At 30.9% G+C, this 26524-nt stretch overlaps 1 protein-coding gene across 1 annotated transcript; it reads left to right on the top strand.

The window, feature by feature from the left end:
• The first annotated feature begins 1171 nt into the window (after window positions 1-1171).
• On the top strand, window positions 1172-25171 carry LOC137388356 (calcium-activated chloride channel regulator 1-like). The gene is made up of 12 exons (XM_068074843.1): window positions 1172-1303; window positions 5738-5854; window positions 7947-7961; window positions 8331-8508; window positions 12285-12405; window positions 15649-15790; window positions 18707-18830; window positions 18975-19348; window positions 19910-20137; window positions 22009-22142; window positions 24129-24273; window positions 24929-25171. The coding sequence occupies exons 1-12, from the start codon at window positions 1172-1174 to the stop codon at window positions 25169-25171; spliced, it is 1953 nt and encodes a 650-aa protein (XP_067930944.1).
• Window positions 25172-26524: the final 1353 nt, after the last annotated feature.

Below are 26524 nucleotides of genomic sequence, written 5' to 3'. Positions count from 1 at the left end.
ACGTAATATTCAATGCCTTTTTGCTGATACGCAGATCTCCCATACCTTAACAAGAATATACTTGAAAAAGGTTTTAGGATTTTCAGTTTAAGCTAGGCAAGTAAAACTAAAACAATGCTGTCTACAGAGGGTAAACAGTATGAGTGTTTTTGGTGTGACTGCCTTATACGGAGATTAAAATTGTTGTCTTTGAACTTGTTTAAATTATTCATAATTTTAATAAAATTTTATAATAGCATTTAGAGTGGTTGTCAGTGACTCTGCACTACTCATGTATGACTGGTATAAATATTCAGCTAACTGATACAACTGTGAATAATTATAGTGCAACTCTTTAAAAAATTATTAAATGCTGGCCAAACTTACTTTGAAATAGGTTGCTCAGCAAAGCATTTAACCAGAAGCAGATCACTGAGCCTTTATAACCAGGTAATAACTAATTAATTTTAGAACACCTCTATGCTGTTTAGCCTACTCGGTTTTTAATCTATTTTTATCTTTTGGCAAATAACTAATTGGTGTCGTCACAACATTTAACTATTTAAGTTTTGGTAAGTGCCCTAACATCAATCTGCTTTGTTGACTTAATGGAGAGATGAACTTTAGGTCCGATGCCTTCTCAGCTATGGTCAGTGACATTTTTTAAAAATTAAACAAAATTTGATAGCTAGTTCAAGCAAAATTTTAGTAAAAATAATATCATAATACGGCAAATTTGTTAACAGGATAACTTTGAGTCATAAATTTTTAGCACAGGTAGCAATTGCTTATAAATGCTTATAACTAATGAGAGACAAGAAATAATTAAAGTTTATGATCTAATTGGTAATGCTCAACCTAACATACTATTTAGGTCAATTAATATTGCTGTGTAGTCCATGTTGCACTAAATATGCTTGACAGAGCTAATTGTACTTTTAAACAATTACCAACTCTTTTAAAGAAGCATATGTTATGCAATAGCAACTTGTGCACATGACTCTAGTTTTTGGAAAGTTTAAAAATATCTTAGTAGAGCAAATGCGCACCATAATCTTTAAAACCTTTTGTTTTACACTTTCCGGTTTATGATTTCAGCATCTGTCACATAAGTTTTTGTATTGTTTAGAATTCTCCAATAACGATCTGCCAAAACAACATGAAGACCAGCATCATATGTTTGATGGTAGTCATGGCAACATCATCAAACATTGGAAATGACAGACAGGATATCAATCTGAGTCCTGATGGAGGCTACACTGATCTTCTCATTGCTATAGATGATAAAGTGTCAGAGGACCTTGCCATCATTGACAAGCTGCAGGTAAGAATCTTGGGTGCAGTCTGCTTAATATATCATGATAACCCCAAATTACGCAATAATAGCTATTATCTTAATTTTCAAAAACTCGCGCATTACCTTTATAAGTGAATTTCTCTCATTTCATACCACTAAATCGGCTTATTAGAACTTTCTGCAAAGATTATTGATTTTACTGACCAAATCTTTTGCACCGGCAAAAAAAAACTAAAATAGCAAGTAACTATTTGAATTCAGACACAAATATGAAAAACAATGGCTTATTTTTTAAACCAAACCAATTAAAACCAATTTATTTAAGTACAAATTTGCTACATCATTTAATAAATCGTTTTAAATATCTGTATACACACAAATGTAATTTCCACCACCGTAATGGTTTGTAATAATTTCTTCATCAACATATTCTGGTTTTTTATAACTTTTTTTAAATATTCTTGTTAGATGATTGGTTTTTATATACTTTAGTTATAATTTTTTTATTGTAGCTTACTCTTGTTTTGATGTCAAAAGAGTAAAATTTGTTAAAAATTTAGTAAACTAGTAAGGAATTTGTGAAATTGCATTATTTGGTATATAATTATTGCCGACAAGAAAAGTCGCTTGGCTAACAAAGGACTAAACCTATGACAAGGACTTCTTTGCATTATGCGTTACTCTCGCTGAATTTACCTGGATAAGTAAATCCGTAAAAACAATTATATAAATAAATTGCAACTGAAAAGGTGGAAACTTACATAAAACATGTAGAAATATTTTGTACTACGGTCATGCTTTCCAGAAAAAATGAGCTCAAACGTATATGTTTTTAAATTATATTATATTATTATATTATATATTTATATATATATATATAAATATATTATATTATATATATTATATATATATATATATATATATTTATATATAATATATATATATATATATTTTTTTTTATATAAGGTAATATCGTAGTTTTCTTGTTCTTTTATGCAAACAAAAGAAACAGCAGTAATGTTTTTAGCTTGTGAACTTTCAAAGAAATTTCTGTGCAAAATTGCTAGGTTAAACCTTTGTTTTTGCTCTGATGAGATAGGCTATATAAGTTGACTGTCTGAATACCTTGTACTAAATATCTTGTACCGTACTAAAAGATAAAATAAAGGATCAAATTGAGCAAGCCTTGCTAATACATTCATAAACAGGTTTCTTTATACTTCAAAGTAGTTAAGTCGCAGCACAAATTGACATTTTTAGAGGTAAACTCGATAAGCAAATATGAAACTCGAAAAAAATTATACCAGTTAAATAAAACGGTATAAGTAAAAGCATTAATAAACTATTCGGGAGTTATGAAACGATTAGTAGTAATGACATAAATTAAATGGCGGCAAAAAACCTTTTGTGGATTTTTTATAAAACCTTTAACATGTACCTTAGCTTTTATTTTTAAATGTCACTGTGTTAGAAATATTTTTCTGTTTTTTTAAATTAACTACTCAATGCAGCATTTGGTTTAGGTAGAGTCACTAACAATTAGGAAGGATAACTACAAATGTTTGTTGTGTACCACTGAGAGTAAATCAATTGGTAGTTATGTAATTTTGGCTTTAAAACCAGTATTAATAAGTAGGCAAATGTAGAGTCAAAGTTTTTTAGGTAAATTTGTGGACCTCATATATAAAATGTAAACTAGTTCTTCAAATCATTTCTTTAGGCGCTTAGAAAAAAAGAAAGCAAATACAATGTTATTTTATCTTCACAATACTGTGCATAAAAGAATTTTAAACACTTTTTGAAAGTCTAGATATCTTTTAATCAATTTTCAACATAGTTATACCTAATTAATATTTATACAATTAATACAATGTTATTAGAGCTAAGTCTTCTAGAGTGTAATAAATTCACTCAACAGAAAAAAATTAAACCTAATTTTCTTATTTCGTGACTTACAGTAACTTAAACTTTTAATTAAGTAATTTAATGTGCAGTCATTAAATTATTGGCTTGCATTGACAACTTTTCTTTTTTTGATCCTGTTAGAGTTCAGGATAATAATAATTATATTAAGTTAAGGTTCGTGCACAACTAAAATGGCAGTTTAAATGTATCTTTTTAATTTTTTCTAGAAAACAAAGTCTACGCTAAAAAGAAAAAATTTAAAAAGAAACATTATACATGTCTAAAATAATTTAAATTAAAAAAAAATTGAATTATTATCATGAGAATGGTGACTGTCTGTTCATTTGTTTTTCTGAAGCCACGGTTAGAAGTTACGATGAATTATCAATTTTAACAGATTCCAATACGTGACATTCAGATTAGTAGACTAACACTCCAACATCTACACCAATCGGTTATCTTTAAATATTGCCAAATATATGTGCAGCTACTTATTCTATGTAATTCAAGCTGCATGATCAAACAATAGAAAAGGTAGAGCATGGAAACAAAGTAATATTTTTGACCTCTAACAGTGCTATGCTCAAAAGAATATGAGAAAATTTATTTGGAAATCTAGATATTTGTTGATCAACTGCTGCAGAATACATATTATTTATGTCCATTCTCTACTCAACACCAAATAATTAGTGACTTGCTTTCCCATGAGAAATAGATGGTATTTCTATTTAATGCATAGCAGATGCCTAGCATGAGAATGCATGTCAATTTTTATTACAATTAGTGTATGACCAAGCACAAAACTGGAAACAGAACAAACTTACAAATAATAAAGTCTACTAATATTAGTACATAAGGAGTTGCATTCCGAACGAAAAAACAGTACAAAGGGAGCTTAACTCCCAATTAGTATTTATTTAAGAAAACTCGTGTAAATATATTTATCCTAGCACAACTTGAGGGCAGCCTGACTGTTTGTTCAGCAACTTTGTCATTATGTTAATTGATTATATTAATTAAGTAAAATTAGCAACATATATTGCATTATTTGGTCTCAGATGAAGTCAAATATGATGATTGATATAACAAGCTTGAGTTCTACAATAATTTTCAACAAAGCTAACGACAGCTTAAGGTAATTTATAGTTATAGCACATGACAGCATTAAAAATTAAGAATTCTAGTCAGCAACAAGTAATAGTTTAAGAAATTAACATAAATATCTGGCTGTCTTACAATTGTTGATAATGTTAATGATGTGCAGGAGTAATGGTGGTTCATTGATCAATTTAGAAGCTGTATAAAACAGTATGCTGTATAAAACTGTATGGTGGATCATAAATCAGCTTAGAAGGTGTATGAAGCCTTAGCTTTAAGAAACTTCTATAGCAATGTTTAAAATCTGAAACCACTTTTACTGCAGATAATCGTAAAAAGGCTGTAAACAATTTGGAAAAATAATTATTTTCTATCAAGAAGCATACTGATAAACTTTAAGCTCTCTAGTGAGACCTTCATGCTCACTCAATGCTTTGAATTCTAAAAACTTCTCAAATTATGTAACACTAGTATGATTGGCTTGAATATTCGGTAAATGCATAATTTGTGTAGCCGCTTAGTGGTTTTTGGTAGAGTGGTTTAGAGAACTCATATGTGAATCCCAGTACCTGAGTTCAATTCCCATGTGGGGTGAGTTTTTTCCTTGTGCTTTTTGCGTTAGTTTTGAACAGACAGGGTGTTCAGGGTGTCAGGGTGGTCTAGTGGTAGTGTCTTTGACTATCAACTATAGGGTTGATGGTTCAAGCCCTTCTTAATGTTGATCTGACAAAAAGCTCTCAGCAAGTTCAACCCTGAATTGCTGATTTTTTTGGATCTAGACCATAACTTGGAAGCCTCGTGTATCTTCAACACGGGCACATTAAAAATTCACCTGTCCTTCACCCATTAGGCAAGTGAAATGGTTACCAGTCTCTATCAGACTGGACGTGTTGCAAAATGCATCCCTTCGGGTTAATCTGACAGTTCCTGAAGAAGCCCTTGATAAGTGTTAGGATCACCAAAGGTAGCTTATAAGAACTATGCCTGGCGGTGTGTTTCTCTACTAGAAAACATGAGAACACTACCAAACATTTTCATGACAGAAGCATGCCAAGTTAATGCCAAAAGTTACTTTTGAACTAACGGATCGGTGAGTACTTTATTATTATAGTAAAAATCTCAAAGTTACTGATTAAAATTATTCATAGTTTCTTGTGGATCAATTGTAATTGAACCATCAAAAGAGACAATGATTAGTTGTGCAAGTCATCTTACTAGGTTAGAAATTGTTTATATTTAACAAAAAACGTTTCTTCAAATAATAAAACAAAAGAAACAGAAATCATTGTCTTTGTGAGTCAGCCCACCAACCATAAAGGCTTGACTTAAATCTACAACATATTCTGAAGATTTAAATTAAACTTAAAATTAAATTTCTTTGCAAAAATTTTAGCAAATAATAATTAAGTTATCTAGCAATAGATTTGTATAAACTTTGAGTCTTTTTTTATATTTTAGGCATACTTTTCTGAGGCTTCCAAAGTCTTACTTACTGCTACCAACAACAGACTCTACTTCAAGAACTTTACTGTTGTGGTTCCTGAAAGCTGGACTTACAACAGCACCTGGTTGCAGGTATCAATTTGCTAGTTTTGCCGCAATAATGAAAAACTATTTTTTAAAGTCAAATGAGAAATTTTATTTCTGTTAAAACTATTTTAGTCAAGTTTTTATGCATTAAATTAAAAAAACTAAAGTTTTTGGCTCGCCATGGCTCATACGTAGTTGTAGCATTAAAAAATACTGATTAACCGTTCTCGCCTTTGATTCGCATTTACTTTATTTCAATGGCCAACAAATAATTTACTTATGTTTTCTTTTTAAATTAACATTTTTTATATTGTACAGATTATAGAACAATAAAAATAAAATTAAAATAAAATAAAATGAAGTGAAATACAAGTAAATAAATTGTGTGAGTCATGAAAATATAGAGCTTTTTTGCAAAATGACATGTTAAAGTATATTTGCAGTAAAAGATTTTATGGGAGACTCAAAAATTTGACACTTTTCACAACAAAAAATCTTAAACAAATACAAAATAGGAATATCTACCACGAACACAATCTACAAGTTGCTCATCAGCACTTAATCAGCATAAGTTGTACGAATACAGATACTAAAATACTTGCTAAACTATCCCTACTCTTTCCTGCGCATTACAGTTCAAACTTGAAAGGATATATATAAGGTAGAGAACTAACATTATGTAGAACAAGCTTGTTATTGCACACGCTTATTGAAATTGTTGAAAAATTATAAGAATCATAAGGGGTGAAAAAAAATAGCACTTGGTAGGAAGAGTTTTAAATTTGCATTTAATAGCCAATTACGTTTTATCATAAATAATAGTGGACCGATTTTTTCTCACTCGTAATGAATATGCTAAAAAAATTTGCTTTGCTTATGCAATTGCATTTTTATTTAATTAAAAGCATAACCAAACAAATAGCTGATAATTTGGTAACAAAATAGTTACTAAAACTTTAAAATTTTAATATGCTTAAAATTACTTAAAAATCTGTTTTAATTAGTTTTTTTAGTTTTCTACAAAAGATTAGATAACTGAACATTATTTTTCTAGCAGTTTAAACTAAAATCTTTAAATCAATAAAATTTTATTGCAGCAAAAGATTTAACTTTCTGACAATGTAACAATAATTTTTGAAGGCTTTTAATAAAAACTTGTAAAACAACACAGCGTTGCAAGCAAACAATTTGACAAATAGCAGAAATTTAAAAAAGGAAGTACACATATTATCTACAAGCCAAGTAGAAATAATTTCTTTTGATAATCGGTATATTATGTATTTGATAAAGGTATTATAAAATCTACCGATTGCATCACAAAAGTTAGAAAATAATTAAATACATGTATAATATATTTTGAGTTACCTAAATCTATAATATCATAATAAAAACATTGGGAGTATTTAAAAGCTCAATAATCAGTCAGCCTTATTTTAAGTTTTGTAAACAAACTAAAAAGATTATACTTAACTGGTATTATATTTAATTATGTACTTTATACTAATTATTACATTTAAATTATTAAAAACTGCTTGTAATGCTCTAAATCTCAAGTTGTAAAATTTGGTAGTATTTAGCAATTAGATAGACTTCTGTCTGCCAAGGAATTTTGGCAAATTTGAGACAGTCAACAACAAAGTTAAAATTTGCTAAACAAAAACTTTAATTATTAAATAAAAAATGAAAAGTTTAAGGAAACATATGGCTTTATTTTGAATCTATCAAAATATTATTTAATTTCATATTCTGCATATTTTACCAAAAGTCGAGCAAAGCTAAAATTAAAAATCATTTTGAAGAGCGTTAAAGGCATTTTCTGATAAACATATTTTTGTGAGAGCTGTCGAGACTTACAAATCAAATGTATCAGCAATAAAATTCTTCAAACGCGATCTTAATTTATGGCTAAAAATTCTAATTTCTCAATTGGTGTGCTGCGAGGAAATTTTGCAGACAACACAATCAGATCAACCTATGAAAGAAGCACAATTTCTACTAACACAAGTGCATATGAATCAGCGCTGATGTTTTAATTTTTGTTTTATACTTTGAGGCGTGTGCTAAATCATCTTTACACTCAAAAACGTCTTAAAAAATTTGAGCAAACTTGTTACACATATTTGTCTGTGTATTGCAGTACTGCAAGTACAAGGTAAATTGCAGAGCAAAAAAATGTAGCCTTCTTTTGAAACTTGAGTAGATCCATTTTGCTCTATCAAAAATGATGAAATATTTTCAAGTGGTTTGCTGAATAAATAATTCCTTTTTAAGAATTTAGTAGCTTTAGCTACAGCTCCATTCAAATATAAAAAATGACATATTTGTGTTTCTTGAAAATCTAAATATCTAAAAATTTTAAATGTAACACTGTAATTGGAATTTTTAGTACTTACAATATACATTTGAAAAAATCAAATATAAAAGCCGACAACATCATTAAAAATAGTGAAAATACATACATGTAAAGCTGAAACAACAATGCAGTTTACACATGAGCCTTAGCTCTGGTTTTAAATTTAAGCCAGCTAAAGATGAGACCGTAAAAAGGGCAAGAGTAGTAGTAGCTGAGGCTAACCTTGCCTATGGAGATGAACCGTACACTCTTCAACCTGGAGGTTGTGGACAAGAAGGAGACTTTATTCACCTTACTCCTGATTATTTAACCAAGAAGCCTACGAGTGACAAGAAATATAAGCCACGTAAGTTTAGTTAAGATAGATGCTGATCAAGTGAAAATTCTTTAGTTCAATTCTCTACAAGATATACAATTATATTTTAATACGCCGTAATCTATAGGCAATATATCTTACTGCTTCAATTTTAGTAGTGGGGCAAACTATTGTCAATTTAGTCAACTATCAAACTACTACAACTGCTAGTCATACGGTATGTAATCAGTAATATATCAAAAACTACATTTCTTATATTCCGTATTTTGTAACTTACTGCTAGTTTTGAATGCGCAGCTGCTATTGATTTTATACTTGGCAGATCTATTGTTTATTATAGTCTTCAAAGAACTGAGCATTACTTTAAAATCATAATTTAACAACCACTCTATTTTAATATGGTTTTTACATTGTATTAAAAGTTTCTGAACATTGAAAAACAGCGAATAGAATTAGTTAATTTTAATCACACTTGAATTTAGATAACGATTTAGTCACAAAGGTTTTTTTACATTAAGATGGTTTTTTGCAACAATTTTATTTTTTTCGTGTGAGCTTTATTACGCTGATATGGACCAACCATTTTTTGTGGATCAACAATTGATATGTGGTGGTATATAATTAATTCAAATACTACTGCAGTACTTCCTGATTTACTATGCCAAAAGTTTTAGCTTCTCTCATAATACTTTCTCGTTTTTTTATAGTCTGCATCGTTTTATGCAGTTTCACTTCTCATCTTGCTTGCGTATTTTATTCTTTTGCAAAAATAACACCGAACGACCAGAAAAAATAGTAAAGAAATACTCACAAATTTTTTTTAAGTGGCTTTTTTAACATTTCTAATATAATTGCACTAGAAGATAAAAGCAACACACTTTAAAATTATATATTTTATTTTCTAAACTATGAGTAGAATAAAAAATGTGTCGACATGTTTTTATTTATGTGCGCAGCCTACATAGTAATCAATGTGCAGAAATATTGAACTGTTTATCGAGTAAGGCGTTACTTAGCTACTTTAACACAGTTATGAAGCTCTAAATTTAGCTATTGGAAAAAGATTAAAATCTTGACAAATAAGATTATGGGCGAAGTTCCTAGTAAAAGATGCATGTGTTCTTGCTAAGTTCAAAAGGCCTCAACAAAAGTTATGCATTATGATGAGTAGACACGCTGAGAGCTTTACTTCTCATCTTGTCTACTCAAGTGTTTGGCAGAAAGTAATATTTGGCCTTAGGCCATGTAAAAAGAAAAACCTGACTTGATTTTTTTAGTTCGTGGGCTGTACTGCAACTGCAGTATTATTGGTGCGCTTCAACAACTTTTCTCTTTTTTCTGATCAATCTCACTGGTTTTCTAGACCATGAGTGCAATAATTTTTTACAATAAGTTGATGGCGAGCGCATATCTTTGACATTCATTTACAATGATTTGCTTATTTTTTTCTAAATAGCAACGTCTATTCTGCAAAGTAAAATTAGCAACAAATATTTTATACATTTGCAATAAAGCAAAAAAGCAAAAAATTCTTAATTTAAAAAATTTGCATGTTTGACCTATTCTTTGGCTATCTACTTCCAGAGAATCAAGGTTAAGAAAAAGCAAATCTTTTGACGAAGGTTTTTGAAAAAAAATACTCCAACTCGTGACATTCATATTGGTAGACTGACTCTGTAACACCTGCACCAATCGCCTTTGTATTTATGAATAATTAAGCAGCTACCCTATTCTCTGTTTTGTCGACACATTTGACGATTTATCACAATGAACTAAAATGCTGCAAAAGTTATATATGTAATAGGTACAACACTATACACGCATCGTTTTTTGGCAAGTGTGGCGAGATAGATTAATATTCAAATCAAATTTGGGAACTTGCCCAACTTGACACTTTACCTTATATGGAATTTTTTACGTTGTATAAAGCAAAAACTTTTCATAAATTCTTTACGTTATCTGGCATTTATGTTATAAGAGGTATATTTTATAGGTGCGTCTACTATACATATGTTTATATTATATATTATATAGATAAAATAATACTTTATATATAAATTATTTATATGGAGGATTTAATCTAATTGATATATGCATGTCAAGTGATATATATATATGTGTATATATATATACATGTATATATATATATATATATAATTGTCTCCTCACCCCGGTTAACCCATGTGAGTGGTAATTTCTGTTTTAACTCGGGTTTCCTACAAGAGACCTGGGAGTTTGAGCACTTGCCTCAAAATCTTAGCTGTTCCCCATAGCGCACTTTTCTGCAACTCACCTGAGTTGATTGCTGTCGGTATCTGGGCAAGCCACATTTTATGCGCTGGTGTTATTGCGCCCAGTGCCCCAATGACAACTGGAATTACGGTTGTTCTTACACCCCAGCATTTTTCAATCTCTTCTCCAAGAGGGAGATATTTCCCTACCTTTTCTCTACCTCTACGTTTTCTCTACCTATATATATATATATATATATATATATATATATATATATATATATATATATATATATATATATATATATATATATATATATATATATACATATATATATAAGTAAGATAAGTTGCTCATATAAGATCTATCTCAGATAAGTTGCTAGCTGAATTTCAATTGGCTGCTTTTACAACGGACCTATGCTCTGATGATAAGGAAATTGACTGGCACACGAAACCTCTTCATGGTGCTTACCACCAACAAATATCTAAGGTTGGCGATCTTCACCAGACATATATGTGGCTGAACAAAGGAAACCTAACGGCCAATACAGAGTCGCTAATCATGGCAGCCCAGGAGCAAGTGCTCCCAACAAGGCAACTCCAAACGAAAATCTATCACACTAGAGACGATCCTAGATGCAGACTGTGCAAAGATGCACCTGAGACCATCCAACACATCATCAGTGGATGCAAGCAGCTAGCAGGGAACGCATACACTGAGCGGCATAATCATGTCGCAGGTGTTGTGTATAGAAGCCTATGTGATGAGTATGGCCTTAATAAACCACAACACTGGTGAGAAGCTCCTGGTAAGGTCAATGAAAATGACCGCGCTAAGATCCTCTGGGTCTTCTACATCCAAACTGACAAGCATGTCCTAGCAAACCAACCAGATATAGTGGTGGTAGACAAGGAAAACAAGAGGGCTACTATAATAGATATAGCAGTACCCAATGACTACAATATAGCCAGCAAAGAAAAAGAAAAGGTAGAGAAATATCTCCCTCTTGGAGAAGAAATTGAAAAATGCTGGAATGTAAGAGCAACTGTAATCCCAGTAGTCATTGGGGCACTGGGCGCAATAACACTGGTGCATAAAATGTGGCTTGCCCAAATACCAACAACAATCAACTCAGTTGAGTTGCAGAAAAGTGCGCTATTGGGAACAGCTAAGATCTTGAGGCGAGTGCTCAAACTCCCAGGTTTCTGGTAGGAGACCCGAGTTAGAGCAGAATTTACCACCCATACGGGTATCCGGGGTGAGGAAACAATTTTTTTTTATATATATATATCTACGTTAAACATGACTGTAGCAACCTTCAATTTATACAACTCTACATTTACCATGAGTAAGCAGTTGAATATCTTTAGTGTAATTATTTGTGTAAACCTTATTTGCAAATAAAATTATAGTTGTATTTAAAGGCCTCTGAGAAACTTTCAGCCTTCATGACTCAAATTTGTGTTTTTCAGTAAATTGCAAATAATTCACACCTAATTCATGTTTTTATTAAACTTAGTTTTTTTTATAGATGTTTGCTATATAAAAGAGATTATTATTCTAAATTATAGGCAAAAGGATAGTCAAAGAGTTTGGCAAACTGAAGTGGGGCTTGTTTGATGAAAATGTTTCAGTCAATGACACCAAAACATCTAAGTTCTATCTAAAAGAGGGGAGCCTAATACCACAAGGGTAAGTAACAAACAGTTTTAAATTATTAGTTTACTACAATGCAGTATTAGACCGTGCTTTATTATGATTAGTACGTTTGCCAGTTTTACACAATCTAAAAGGTTGTCATGACTAATCGATATATAGAGTTTCGAAAAGATGGGTGGAGATTTTATTATTTTAAATTTACGTATTTTGGAAAAAAATGTTAAACGAATAACATAAAAGGTTTTGCACTGAAAATTTATTTTATTTCACATATAACAGCAGTTACCATTCTAACTTTAACACTACATATCATGAGAAATGTTTTTTGCGCAGTTCATAAAATTTAAGAGAAAAATTAAAACAACTGTAAGTTTTTTCAAACAACTGTATATTTTAAATTTCCTATCGTGAATATGTGTTTTGTTGAAATAAATTAAGAGAAAAAATAAAATGACTTCAAAGTTGAAAAATGAATGAAAAATGAATGGATGACTCAATGAAAAATTATTTGGTATACAATTATATGATATTAAGATGTTTTAAATCTAGCATCGTAAGGCGAGAATATTGTATAGATTGGTAGTGAATCCCATAAAATTATTTAATGCGAACAAACCTTCTGAAAACCATAAAAATTTTATGCTTGTACTGTACACTTTAAAAGTTAACAACAAAACTTTATGTTAACCATAGCAAATGTAACCATGGTTACCTACAGAAACTTTAGTGTATTCAGTTGTTAAGATCGGCAAAAAAATGTAACATTAAATTGTAATACGGGCAGTAAATATTGTGAAGAGCTTTTACCTTTGAGACAGACATATATAACATAAATGTCGTAGATAACTTAAACAAATTTAGCTTATTAAACACATACTTACAGCTTAGTTTTAGTATATATTTTACTAACTAAACCTCAACTTTGTCATTGGCTAAAACTTCATCGCCCATCTGTTTTCTTATTTGATTTTCTTATGACTTATAATGAATATCACTGAACTGAGAGAGTGATAAGGTATATCTCCTTCATGAGTTATATATACCATGGTCAATATTTAAATTTTGGCAATTGAATATCCACATTTTTATTATTTCGTCGTAATCAGTACATTGACTGTCAAATTTTAATTTTGAAAAAAATTTTTGTTGATATCATATGGCAAGAAAAAAGTAAAAAAAACTGCGCTCACATGGAAAAAAAAGTTTTAGAAAAGTTTTATAGAAAAGCAAACAAACCTTTAAACAAGGGCATCGTAACCTGATGGCACACTGTAGTAATTAATAATAAAAAGTACACATTTAGCCTGTGCAATTGCAAAAAGAATATACACTATATGATAAAAGAAATTGTTATGATAAGAACGGCTTAGTCTTGTGGTTGCACAAACTTGTTAGCAGAGTTGCAATTTAAATTTCAAAAGTTTTAATTCAATACAAAGATTGTTTTTTATTTCTAAAACTTTATCGCTAAAGCTAGACATTCTAATGAGAGATTTATATACAGATTAGGTATTCTGTTACTATAAGGTTGGTCACGTGAGCTATTTTTTATGATTAGAATAACGCAATTCCAGCTTAAAACACAACCCACATCATTTAGCTTATATCGGCACATCAGCTTTTTTTTGAAAAAGCTTGATGTGTCAAAGTTGACTATAGGAAAATTCTCATAGTCTGGATTTTGACCCTCTGGCTGGGAAAACGACCAAAATGTCATTTATCAGTTCTGTAGGGAAACGACTTTTATGTCACCTTTGGTAGTTGTTTATAAAGCTGTCGATAGTAACAATAATTAAAAGATATAAACGCTAGTAAGACTTAAATATTATTGACAAGATGTTGGTCAATGAATTACAATATAGAACGATCATCTGAGAGACCTTGCTTTGTGCTGAAAGCTAAACAATTCGCGACTTCTTTGAAAAAGTCGAAGTTGGAAAAACCCGTCAACTCATGAAGAATTTAAGATTGATTTGATCCCGTGATCACTAGTGATCTTTTTTATGATCAGTATAATAATAATTCAGTTGATGGTAGTGATGTAAACTCTGAAAACTTTAAATATACAGAGAAAAGTGATCATTATGGTAGTTTGGACTATGACGATGCTCCTGGCGTTGGCTATGCTGTGGCATTGGACTCTGCTGAAGCAATGCTTTCAAGTATTTCATACATAGACAATTGTACATAGTCATAGCTTTTTTGTAGTAGTACACATGTAAATTAATCTTTATGTACAAAAGTTTTTTTATTAATAGAAATAAATTTCGGTTTGAGCTATGCATGTTCATAGAATTCCGTAATTATTGTATTTTCAAAAAATAAATTATGCAAATTGCGGTTGTTTCCGCGGGGCTGTTACCCAGTCAAAGGGTTAATAAGTCTCTATAACTGAGTTTATGTTATTAAATTTTTAACAATATTTAGTATTTAAAATGTTTGCTTTGCATGTAAGTGTAACATAACTAAGTGTAAGCCAATAAATAAGTTAACTTTAGAGCATTTAGTGTTTTGAGAGATCTAACAATTGATAGAAAAACAAGACTTAAATTAATATGGTAGATATCATTCTTTGATCTAGAAAAGCAGGGTGATCTGAAAGTAAAACATGCGCAAATTATTCTTGTGCTTTGGGTTTTACCTAGTTGATCAAATAATAATTGATTTCAGCCAATTGGTGGTATAATAACATTATGGTGATTAGTAATATAATTGAAAGAAATTTTTTAGTAAGCTGGAAATCAAGTCACCTGCTTTGTTTATAAAATCAAGTGGCAATGCCAAATGTTAGAGAGCCATCAATCTGAATTTTGCTAGTTCAGATTCAGTTTCAGACTGCAATTCATAGCCATTCTTTGTTTTATCTCTAGCAGATAAATAGACACAGCCCTTTGTTCTATATAAGTAAAAGTCAGCTTCTCTCATACTTTATACATATGTTTGTATGTCATAGTTATCGCACCATATATGCTTAGCAGTTATCTTATTTTTTATATTTGTACTGAGAGATTACAGTCAGTTTGACAGTGCACGCACTTATATTAAATACTAATACCTTGTGTTATTATAGCATGTTTGATATTTACCAATGAATACATGTATAGAGTAAACATCCAAATACAACACTTTTATTATAGTAAAGATTGTAATATAAAAAAGAAACTTTGAAATAATAGTTCAATTCAAAAAGTATTATCCTAACTTCATACCTCATATGTAGTATATTCTTTATGCACTATATATACAGCTTTATGCTACTAAAATATTAAATTATAGATGTGTTGAAGACGTCTTCTTTGGCTTTCAAGATCTAAGCGACTGTGACCTAAGTTTTTTGCCACCACCACCACCATGTGATTTCGTTGTGAGCAGTGTACAAGGATCAGCATCACTCTTGGCATTTGAGTATGAAGATTCGGTACGTAAGATTATGTTCAAAAGTTGAAAAAGTGAATTATTTTAATAGATGCACACTTCCAAATAACCAGTAATTATATAAAATAATTTTTCCAAATGTAAAATGATATATTACCGTAAAACGCCTATTTGAATGCCACGGCGCTCTGTTTTCCAGATGGTTCTTTCTAGTGGTGGGTAAATGGAGGTGCTGTTCAAATATAGGCTAGAGTTTTATTTTTCAAATAGCTAGTCAGAATTTTTGGAAAGCAAAATTTAACCATTTTAACAGTGACACAATTGTCATCTATATTTTGGTCTACACTAGCCCTTTCCAATGCAATAAATCTGTTAACTTACATCAAACTTGTCAAAGATCTGTAAGTAATTATGCATTGGAAAGCCAAGAATAATCTCAACCAGTTGATATTTATTTTTTTCAATTAACCTGCTATGATATCATAGCCTGCGCCTGCTTTGCAATTTGTTTAAGATTAAACTTTTTATTTCATTCAAATATAAAGATATAATTTCATTTTATAACTATATTTAATAATTTTGCATAAAAGCTCATTGACTTTATTGATATGTTTAGTACAGTTTGCAAGTAAAACTGGCTTTTTATGTGCAATAGAAAAAGAGTTATATGCGTCAATCCATTGTAAGCCAAATGAAGATAAATGCAAAGATGCTATCAAATAATAATATTATTTGATAGCATCTTTGCATTTATCTTCACTTGGCTTACAATGGATACTTATAAATTTGCAGTTTTCTAGCATATTATGCTAGAAAACTGCAAATTTATAAGTTACAAAATAATACTCGATTAATTGCTACAAATACATATTCATGAATAAGTGACATAAACAAACCATACTGGTACATGTAATACATGCAGAAACGAAAATTAAAATTCTTGAAACAAAAATATTTGTATCGTTTTTTGGCCAGTTGCATTCTGATTGTTGCTTTTGATGGAAGGAACATCTTTTGGTTGTTCAATACCTGACCACAATTTTTGCTTTCAAACTTCTGAACTAGTTGATATTAGTGTTCAAATAATCTTTTAGTGAAGCAAAACTTTTAAGCGTTGCATTTCGTATAAATATCAAAAAACCTTTAGCCAGATGTTCTCTCAGCACAGTCTTTACTCTAAAATTAGTCGGTCCATGATAAGTGTTAATCATTTTTCATATACGTCGAAGTATCAAAACTCCGTTGAACAAAGAACTACTATTAGCCTGATACAGTTATTATTAATTTCTATGGTCATACTTTCAAAACTTTAACAAAAATACCAAAAAGCTCTCAAGCTGGAAAATGGACTTTGATATGAGCAGAAACATCAAAATAATTAATTGTTATTTATGTAACCGAGTCATTACCAGTACAATTTTGTGGACACTTTTGTTCTGATCACTTGCTATCATGGATTTGTAAAAAGCAAAAACTGTCAAAGTGGCAGTCAAATGGAGGTGATAATCAATTAAATGGTGGCGCTCTGTTTTTCAACTTTTAACCTGTGTGGCGACTAATAAAGGTGGCATTTAATTAGATGTTTTACAGTATTTTGAAGAAAAATTGTGGACGCGGCTTTCCAGTTGAATATCTTTTAGCTTTAAAAGGGAGTGATTAGACTTACAGTTATTTTAACAATAAGATTCAATCTGTTCGGTTGCTCAAGTTGCTTAAATACGAGCCTAGATTTCAGCTCATATATACAAGCTTATTTTAAAGCAGACTACCTCTCCTCTCAAACACTCAACTCACCACTTACCTCAAAGTTAAAATTTCGATATAAAAAATTAATTTGAATTCCTAATAAAAGGTGCTTCTGAGTCTAAACACCTCTGACAAAACTTAAATAATGGGATTGGCAAAACTAAATTATCATCAGCCCCAAAATCCATAATGCATGATGAAAAAGACTGACGAAAAAGATTGAAATAGCCAACATCTTTAATAACTATTTTACTTCTATTGGTCCGTCACTGGCACAAAATTTTGACAAGTGTAATTTTAATCTAGGAGAGCTAACGCAAAGGATATCAACATAAAGTTTAACTCTCAAATTATTGAAAGTCGGCATCAATAATGTAACCAAGCTTCTAAAAAAGGTTAACCCAGCCAACACAACTAGATTTGACAACATTCCATAAAAAATTAGTTAATGATGCGGCAGAAGCTATTGCTCCTGCTGCGCTGACATTTTAAACTCCAGCTTAACAACTTTTCAAGTACCAAGTAAAATGAAAATAGCTAAAGTAAAACCCTTGTTTAAAAAAAACTCAAATAAAATTTGCTCTATGTACAGACCGGTTAGTTTGCTACCGGTGCTAAGTAAGATAATTGAAAAAGAAAATAATAATAGTTTTGTATCTTTGACACAAAAGTATCTTTAATACTTTTGTATCAAAGATACAAAATTTTACTTTGATACTTGAGTACACAGATTGTTTCAACTTATTCTCATTGCTTATAGCTTATGGTCAAATAGTGATGAATATAATAGCCAGTACCTTTTTGAGGGTTTCTGGTAATTGTTTTAATTTTAGTTAGCTAATTTAAAGTTTGTTGGTTTTTGCTAGTGTTCAAACATGCCAACTAATGCAATTCAAGCAATGGATAATTTGCAATAAAAAAGACTCAGCTTGATGGTACGATAAATAATTAGTATGCCGATAGACTGTTGTATATGACTCTGAGTAGGTATAGACATATTCATAAAGGTATAGCTTTTTATGTTTTATAAATATTTTCTATTCATTTTGAGACAATGTTTAAATCCTAATGTAATATTACACTAAAATTTTTGATATGCTTTGGCTAGCTTTCATCAAAAAATAATTGACAAAAACTTTTAATGTTCGCACTTTATGCATTGTTAGTTGCTGAATGAACATGAAATGTTATTAAAATTTTACTATTTATGTAGGTAAAAGGTTTTTGCACAGACAATGAAACTGAAGCCATTCACAATGTTCTTGCAAGCAATCTACAAAATGCTAACTGTCAAGGACGAAGCGCCTGGAATGTCATGTCGGAGTTAAATGATTTTGGTAAACTATTCTGTTAATATTCCATCATGGCTATAGAATCAACAATAAACCTTCAGTTGTAGCCATTTTAATTACGATATTACAGTATATTCTGATAAGCAATCATTTTGAGATTTTAGAATAATATTTCTAATATTATTGTAGCTGAAAATTACCAGATCTCTCGAAACTCCACCGATTTACCTGATCCACAATTTAGAATAGTGCGTACTCAACCCGTTTCTACTTTGACTACAACTATTCCAACTTCTACAAGAGCCAGAACAACGACTTCTGCAACAACCAGAACAACAACAACTTCTGCCACTACAACTGAAACAAGTAAAATTACAGCAGAATCTACAGTTTCTCCAGCAACTGTTATTACTTCAACATCAACTGTTTTATCAACAACCACAGTCAGTACTGCAACAGCATCGTCTACTGTCACTTCTTCTTCAGGTTACATAACAGGAGAAGTGGCACAGTGCTCTCAGGATATAGTGTGTATCTGCGTAGACATCTCACCAAGTATGCTTGTAAGTACTTGCCACATCAGCTCAATGCTATCAGTACAAAGTGTGTATCCGCTTAGATATCTCATCAAATATCGTTGTACGCACTCCTCACTTCAGCTCAATGCTATCAGTGCACAGTGTGTTTTTGCTAAAGCTGTGTCCATTAAACTTACTTTTCTGTTGAAAAAATAAATGCCTTCATTCATTAACTTAAACAATTTAACAACAAAATGTTTTATTAAATATTGCTGACCGGATTAGAAAAGTCGGCCTCTGCCAATATCGCCCGTCATCCATAGTTTTTATCGAATATATGGAAGCCCCAATTTTAGAGGGAAACAGATCGGTAGTAGAGTGAATCAGAGATTGAAATGTCATACATGTACAGTTAACCTGCTGCACTCCATGGTTAGGTGTTTATTTATTTCATCAGCAATAAATGAACTTATGCAAGAACACAGAAGAATGCAAAAAGTCGAACAACTTTATCTTCGATATAGATATAAGTATAGTACCAGTAGCCTTTCACTTCAATATTCAGTAATTTCACAATTGTTCATAACTTATAAATGTATTTTACAGATTGGTAACAGAATAACTACCATGTACGAAGCTGTTCAACTATATATACTCAATACTTTGAGAAATGGAACCGCAGTAGGAATTGTCTCCTTTTATGATTCTGTCACCTTGAATGCAGATATGACAGAAATTACTAGCGATACAGTAAGAGAGAGCCTTAAAGCATCTGTACCAATAGTCACTTTGGATGGGACAAATGTTGCTGCTGGCATAAATGAATGCCAACGAGTAAGTTAATCATTTCACTTATTAACCAAAAAGTTCTTTATATTAATTTTTCAATGTCTCTCTTCCAGATTTTGAAGTAAGTTTGTGGCTAAGTTATAGTTACCTAGTTGCATTAAAACATTTACTCAGTTGGAAACTGGCTGTTAGAGTAAACTTTCATTAAAGAGATGATTAAAAAGTTTATTTAAAGTAATAACCACTTCATGAGAGCAATTCACTTGACATCTTTCGTTTTATCAGAGATGTTGACTAAGGGGTTAAATGTTGTTTAATAATTAATTTCATGGTTTATAGGCAGTAGGGCAGTTCTTCAAGTCACACACAAAGAGCATTGTTGAGAAGTGAATCTAACTGCAAATTTTCCTATGCTATATCCAGCCATCATGTCAGCATTACCACTAAGATATGGCTGGCAGCTGCAGCCATATGAAAGGAAGAAAAAACTAATAGAAGAAAATATCATAAAAATTGGTTTCAACACACTCAAAGAAAAATTAAATGTCACTTCTACAGCAAATATTTGCTTTCATATGAAATTACATATAAAAACTGTCATTAAAAACCTTACTGATTGTTGCAAAAAAGTAAAAAATCGGATAACGTGTTATATTAGCAGCATAAAAATGATGCAACAAAATGGTTTTGACATCCTCAACATAAATTAATTATCAATTGTTCAAAAAATTTGTTTTAAAGTTATGTTTGAGTACTTTTAAAATCAAACTTTTGCTATAGAAAACATCAAATAAGAATTAAAGTTGCACCATTGTGTCTGGTTCAAATGTTATAGAAGTTGTATTTAGTTACTCAACCTTGCTTTTATACATGTACATTAGGACTACAATTAAAATTGCTGCAAACACAGACAGTAAAGGTTTAATAACAAAGCAGTAGTAAACCAGCAAATTTCGAGCTGACTTGAAATATTTGCAAGTGACTGCAATTACATGCATAAACATAAAACGAGTTTCATTTTGGTTAAAACCAAATATTAATTTACAAGAATTCTGTTGTGACAAAAAATTAAAAAACTGCTTCGCAGAAGTGCTCATAAAGAATGCATGTTTTACATTAAATGAAGTCTTTTCATGACATTTCAAAAATCAGAACAGAATGTACTAGAATGAAAATTAATTTGACATGGGACTGGAAAAAGCTCCCTCATTTGAGCTAATTGTAGCTAAATTCTTATATAATCTAGTAAACATATACTTATATTTCAGCACATTTTTGTAATGTTTGTTTATTATTATTTAATCTTGTAAACTTTCATTTATTAGTTTCCCTACTTACTGAATAACCATGTATGTGAGGAAACCTTGATATCATAATCATGAGTAACTGTAACAAATTGGTAACTAAAGGCTGGTTCTCAAAGACACCGCAAGCACTGGTGGCAAAATCGCAGGGCTATTGATGATGAAATGAGAACCTACACGCCAATTACTGCCAGTAGTTGCTGGTGGTTAAAGGTGGACTTGCAATGGGAGAGGGATTCTAATATATGGCGGTTTTGTGATGGAGGCGATTAACTGTTCGTTTTTGAGCTTTTAAGAGCTTGTAATTACATTTCCACATATTTTGCACCTACAACACAGCAGAGTAAGACATGGTAATTATTTTTGTACCAAATAACTGTAATGTGAATTGTGTTACAAGTCAACCTTTAACGCAAGAGTTCAGCAATGTTCAACATTCGCGAAGAGCTACAGTCACGAGCGACCATTTTTATGCAATAATCAGTGGCACAGTTTTGTGTGAACATAAGCCGCTGAGCCTATTGTCGCAGGTGTTTTGCTGCACAAGATTGCCGCCGAGAATTCTAGCAGTCAATTAGGGAATCAAAGCTTAATATCTTTAGTCTATTTCAGATACTCACTCAGTACACTGGAGGAGACATCAGCAATACAAGAATACTTCTACATAGTGATGGTGCAGTAAATATTAAAGATTCAATCTCGAAAATAATTAGTGAAGGAGTCACTCTAGACACTGTCTTATTTGGGTAAGCAACACTCTTCATTATCTCACTAAAGTTTTTAACTTTGAATTAACTTTTGACTGCGAGCAAACTGTTAGTTCCTAGTAGATGGTATCCATGAAATCAATTTGGATTATCAAATGTTAATAAAAAGACTTTTTTTACTTATTTATTTTTATAAATAACTAATTTATGTTCTAAAAAAAATTATGATTAATTATTTGAGTCAAAGTTAAAGCTTTACATTTTCGTTGTTATTTTTGTTTAATCAAAATTGAGTGCTAACAACTTTTACAAGTGGTTCAAAAGTTTGGCTACATATCGGATTAATATAAAGAGTACCTGCGCTGTCTTATGCCAAGACTTATGTCTACCATATCAAATGAATCCTAAAATGATACCTTATACCAAAATAAATGTGGTTCTATTGGGGCAATCAAACAATGATAAGTTTTATAAAAGCCTTAGAAGAATGGATGAATATGAATATTTAGGTTTTGCTGTTTGCTTCTCTTCAGAATGAGACTGCATCTATGCCAGATAATAATAGCAAGTTTAGGCTAAAAAGAAAATAATTTGCATTATCATTGGTTGAATGCAATGAATTGGCTAAAACAACTTTGAGGAGGTGTGACTGCCCAGATATAATTAATGCCTTGTCTCTTTCTAAGCCTTGTTAAAGAGTTGACCCTCTGTGAACTAAGCATTAGTGAGTGCAGTAAAAGTGCTGTGATACAGATGACCATGCCCAATGTCAGAATAATAAGCGCAGCCATCCTGGCAAATTGCCAGACTGAACTCGGCATTGGGCACAACGTTAGTTTTTTCTACTGAATTGGTTTACTGCAGTAGGTGCACTTTGATTGCTGGTTAAGTAATATATTAAGGTCAAGTAATTTGATGAAACTTTGAAACATTGTAAAGGCAGTGTGTAAATAAAATTGGCATTGTTGAACTAGTTCTGATGAGCTGATTGGTGTGTAGCTTTGTGTTTCATTTTCTATCCTAGCCTGGATGAACATGCACATATAATACATGTTATTGCAACCGATGATATAAACCACCTCCCCCCATATAGGGGGTTTATATCATTGTTGCAACTTACCATGTCTATTGCTGCAAATAGTTTCATGTTTGTGTTTTTATATTGCGCGTGTTTGGCTATGTAACACTTTATCAGTTATGAAGTTAGTCAATGACTTGAATATATTTATTCATCCTTTTTAATTTTTAATGTTAGTTAAGGAGTTTGATGGTTAAAAGCTGGTCATAATTATGCTATTGTTACGCTACATACAGAATCAGTTAAGATTAATGCCAAAAAACCTAATTCACTACAGTGAATAGCCAGTTTTGCTTTGGTTTGCTGTAACCAAAGCAACCCTTTTCCCTTTAAAATGTTATCTGTTCTACTTTTGTTTAATTTATTTCTATATACTGAAAAATAATTTTTATATATTTTCAAATTAACGTTTTACAGCTGTTTTAGGTACTCCTAAAATAGGTATATTTGAAAATTATAGAAATTTCACCGATGATATTTATACTTTTCTTAACTATTGGCTGCATGAGTCCTTACTTTATTAACTGGTGCACTTTAAGATAATTATAGTTAATATTGTTTATGGTGCTAATGTATTCAATAAATGTTAAGTTTTTCTGATTTTGTAAGTTCAGTAAACATTAAATTTAAACAAGAGTCTCATAGTTGTTTTGGTATTACAGTTGAACACAATTTTTGTATTATTTCTTAGAAAATTTTCAACAAAAACAGAATCAGGATTTAAATATTAGCCAACAAAATAAACAATGTTGCAAAACAGCTTTATTATTATTAGTAAAATACATTACTGCTGTATTATAATAATTAACACCATTAATACATGGTGCTACAATTCTGTTAGCAATATGTAAGGAGTTTAATTATGAATAAGGGCTCTATAGAAAAATTACTACTGATTGATTTTTACACAATGCAAAAAAATGGTAATTTTTAGAATTATTTTGCAGACAAGGAGGTTACCTCACAAATCAAGCACAGAAAACTGGAGGGAAGGAGTATCTGGCTAGTGATACTAGAGGACAAGTAGGTTTGCTAGCATTTTATGAAGAAACTGCATCAAGATCTTGCCAAACTGAGAGCATTGCTGCACTGGTAAGTCTTGGGTTTATACTTCGGTTAGCAAATATTTCAAGTTAGTTTTGATGGAAAGCGAGTCTCATTACCATGCGCTCTGAATTGAAACGTTAAAGGTTAGCATTGTATTTTTATATGAGTTAATAAAATCTATTAAAAACTTTCATTCAAACCCGGAAATCCTTTTTAAACTTGGAATAAAGATTCAAATTTTTAAATAGTTTAAAACCCTTACAACGTTGAGATAATTGCTATCAACTATTGTGTTCAAGTTGCAGCATTTTGAGTCTCTATTCTGTTGGTCTTTTTGTAACTATAGTCGACATAAAGGCGCTATCGTCTGATTTGAGCGTTGCAACCGAGAGAAAAGTTTACCAATTTTAATCTTGAAACATTTTGGCAATTATCACATATACTTGCAAATTATACAAATATACTCATACCTTCTGATTAATTCTAAAAAGATCTTGTAGAAGTTCATCTTTTACTATTACTATTACTATTACTATTACTATTACTATTACTATTACTATTACTATTACTATTACTATTACTATTACTATTGCACCAAGCTGTTTTCTAAGTAGTTACAGTGTATGTTAGAGTTTCAATTGTAAAGATATATTTAAATATAATGCTATTGAATGGTCTATGTGATGCTTGGTTGTTGTAGATCAACAATGATGCCATCGTTATTCCATTTGGAGAAGTTACTTATGCAGGCAGAGTATATTTTGATGTCACTATTGGCCTAAACACCAAAATGGTCTTCAAATACGATAGCAAAGTTGAAATAGATATTGTCACAGATCTTATAGTGACCGTCTCTGAGAACACAAACTTACAAACCACAATTGTGGTCATAGAAGGTCAACTAGTGAGTTACAAGGCAACTAAAAATATGCCTAACTTTTGAGGGTTTCTTTGTTAGTAGCGTAACTATTTATTTGTCAATTTTTTTTCTAAATCAGCCTTTTACGTTTTAACAACAAACCATCAAAATAGTATATCAACAAATTTTAGAGATATTTTAATCTAAAAGTACCTACAGAGCTTACACGCAGAAAGTGTGCTAGCTCTATTTTGTGTCTCCATTCGGTCATGTTTTTAAGTAGCAGAGCAGCTGTAATTCTGCATATACCACCATATATTTAGTTAGATTACATATTTTGTTTTGAGGACATCTAATTTTACTTTGTTAATTTTATTGAAACTAAAACTTTTGGCATTGAACCATTATTTTGAATTGCTGTAATTTTAGTACCGCCTTAATAAAATACACTACAACATAAAGTTTTGTTCCCAGCAATAACATAAAACATGTTATACTCGCCAAACTTACCTGTATTTAAGGTTTAATTTATATTAAAATGGCAGCATTTATTTTAGGAAGATTACGTTGATTACATCATCACTAAAGAAGATCCAAGTGTTGAAGCATCTGTAAACATAACTGTGACTTCTTCACCAGTTCCTGGTATCCAACCTATTGAGGTTAAAACTAGGGTCAATTCTAAGAATGTAGAGTTCAGCTTGAGCACTGAGGTAAGTTTGAATAAGACAATCATTTTATTTGCAAAGTCTTACCTAACTTCTCTGTCTCAGAAACGCTTGTGAGTCCTATTTAAAGTGGTTTATTTTGTTTTCAAGCCTCATTAAATTCATGAGGTTTTTGAAAAATAAACTTGTATTTGTTAAATTGTATAAAATGTTGAAAAGGTTTTTTCTAACCATTGACAGTCAACCTTAAATAAATAGGTTACTCCAATTTTGCAGATAAATAGGTTACAGAGATTTGTCCATTTTGTTCATTTTTGAAATCTAAAAAATAACTTGTCAATTGTCTTGTAACTTATAACAAGTTACAATAACTTGTAACTTGTCAATCGTATCAGTGTCGTGATTAGTGAAACATCATCTCTCAAAAACAGCGCGTCTTGCAACAAAAAGACGATGAGATTGTTTAATTCTATTTCCTGAATACACTGGGCTAACAGCAATTTGTTTTAACAATTGGGCTGTTATATTAATAATTTAAATTAGTGAGCACATTAGCCAGAGAAATTTGATCTTTTTTTAGCCTATAAATGACAAAATCTCTGTTGGTTCTATGAGATACACAACTTTTTTTAAGGAATTTAAAAACAATTAATTATTTCGCCACCAAATTAATTACATAATTACAGCATAACACCATAATGGTTAAAACCTAATATTAGGCAAGGGCGCGTGTAAATTGTCATACATTTTAAATCACACTGTCTATGAA

The sequence above is a fragment of the Watersipora subatra genome, chromosome 2 (genome assembly GCF_963576615.1).
Source record: "Watersipora subatra chromosome 2, tzWatSuba1.1, whole genome shotgun sequence".
NCBI lineage: Eukaryota > Metazoa > Bryozoa > Gymnolaemata > Cheilostomatida > Watersiporidae > Watersipora > Watersipora subatra.
Note: the sequence above shows the minus strand (reverse complement) of the source record. Positions and strands in the feature narration are given on the sequence as shown.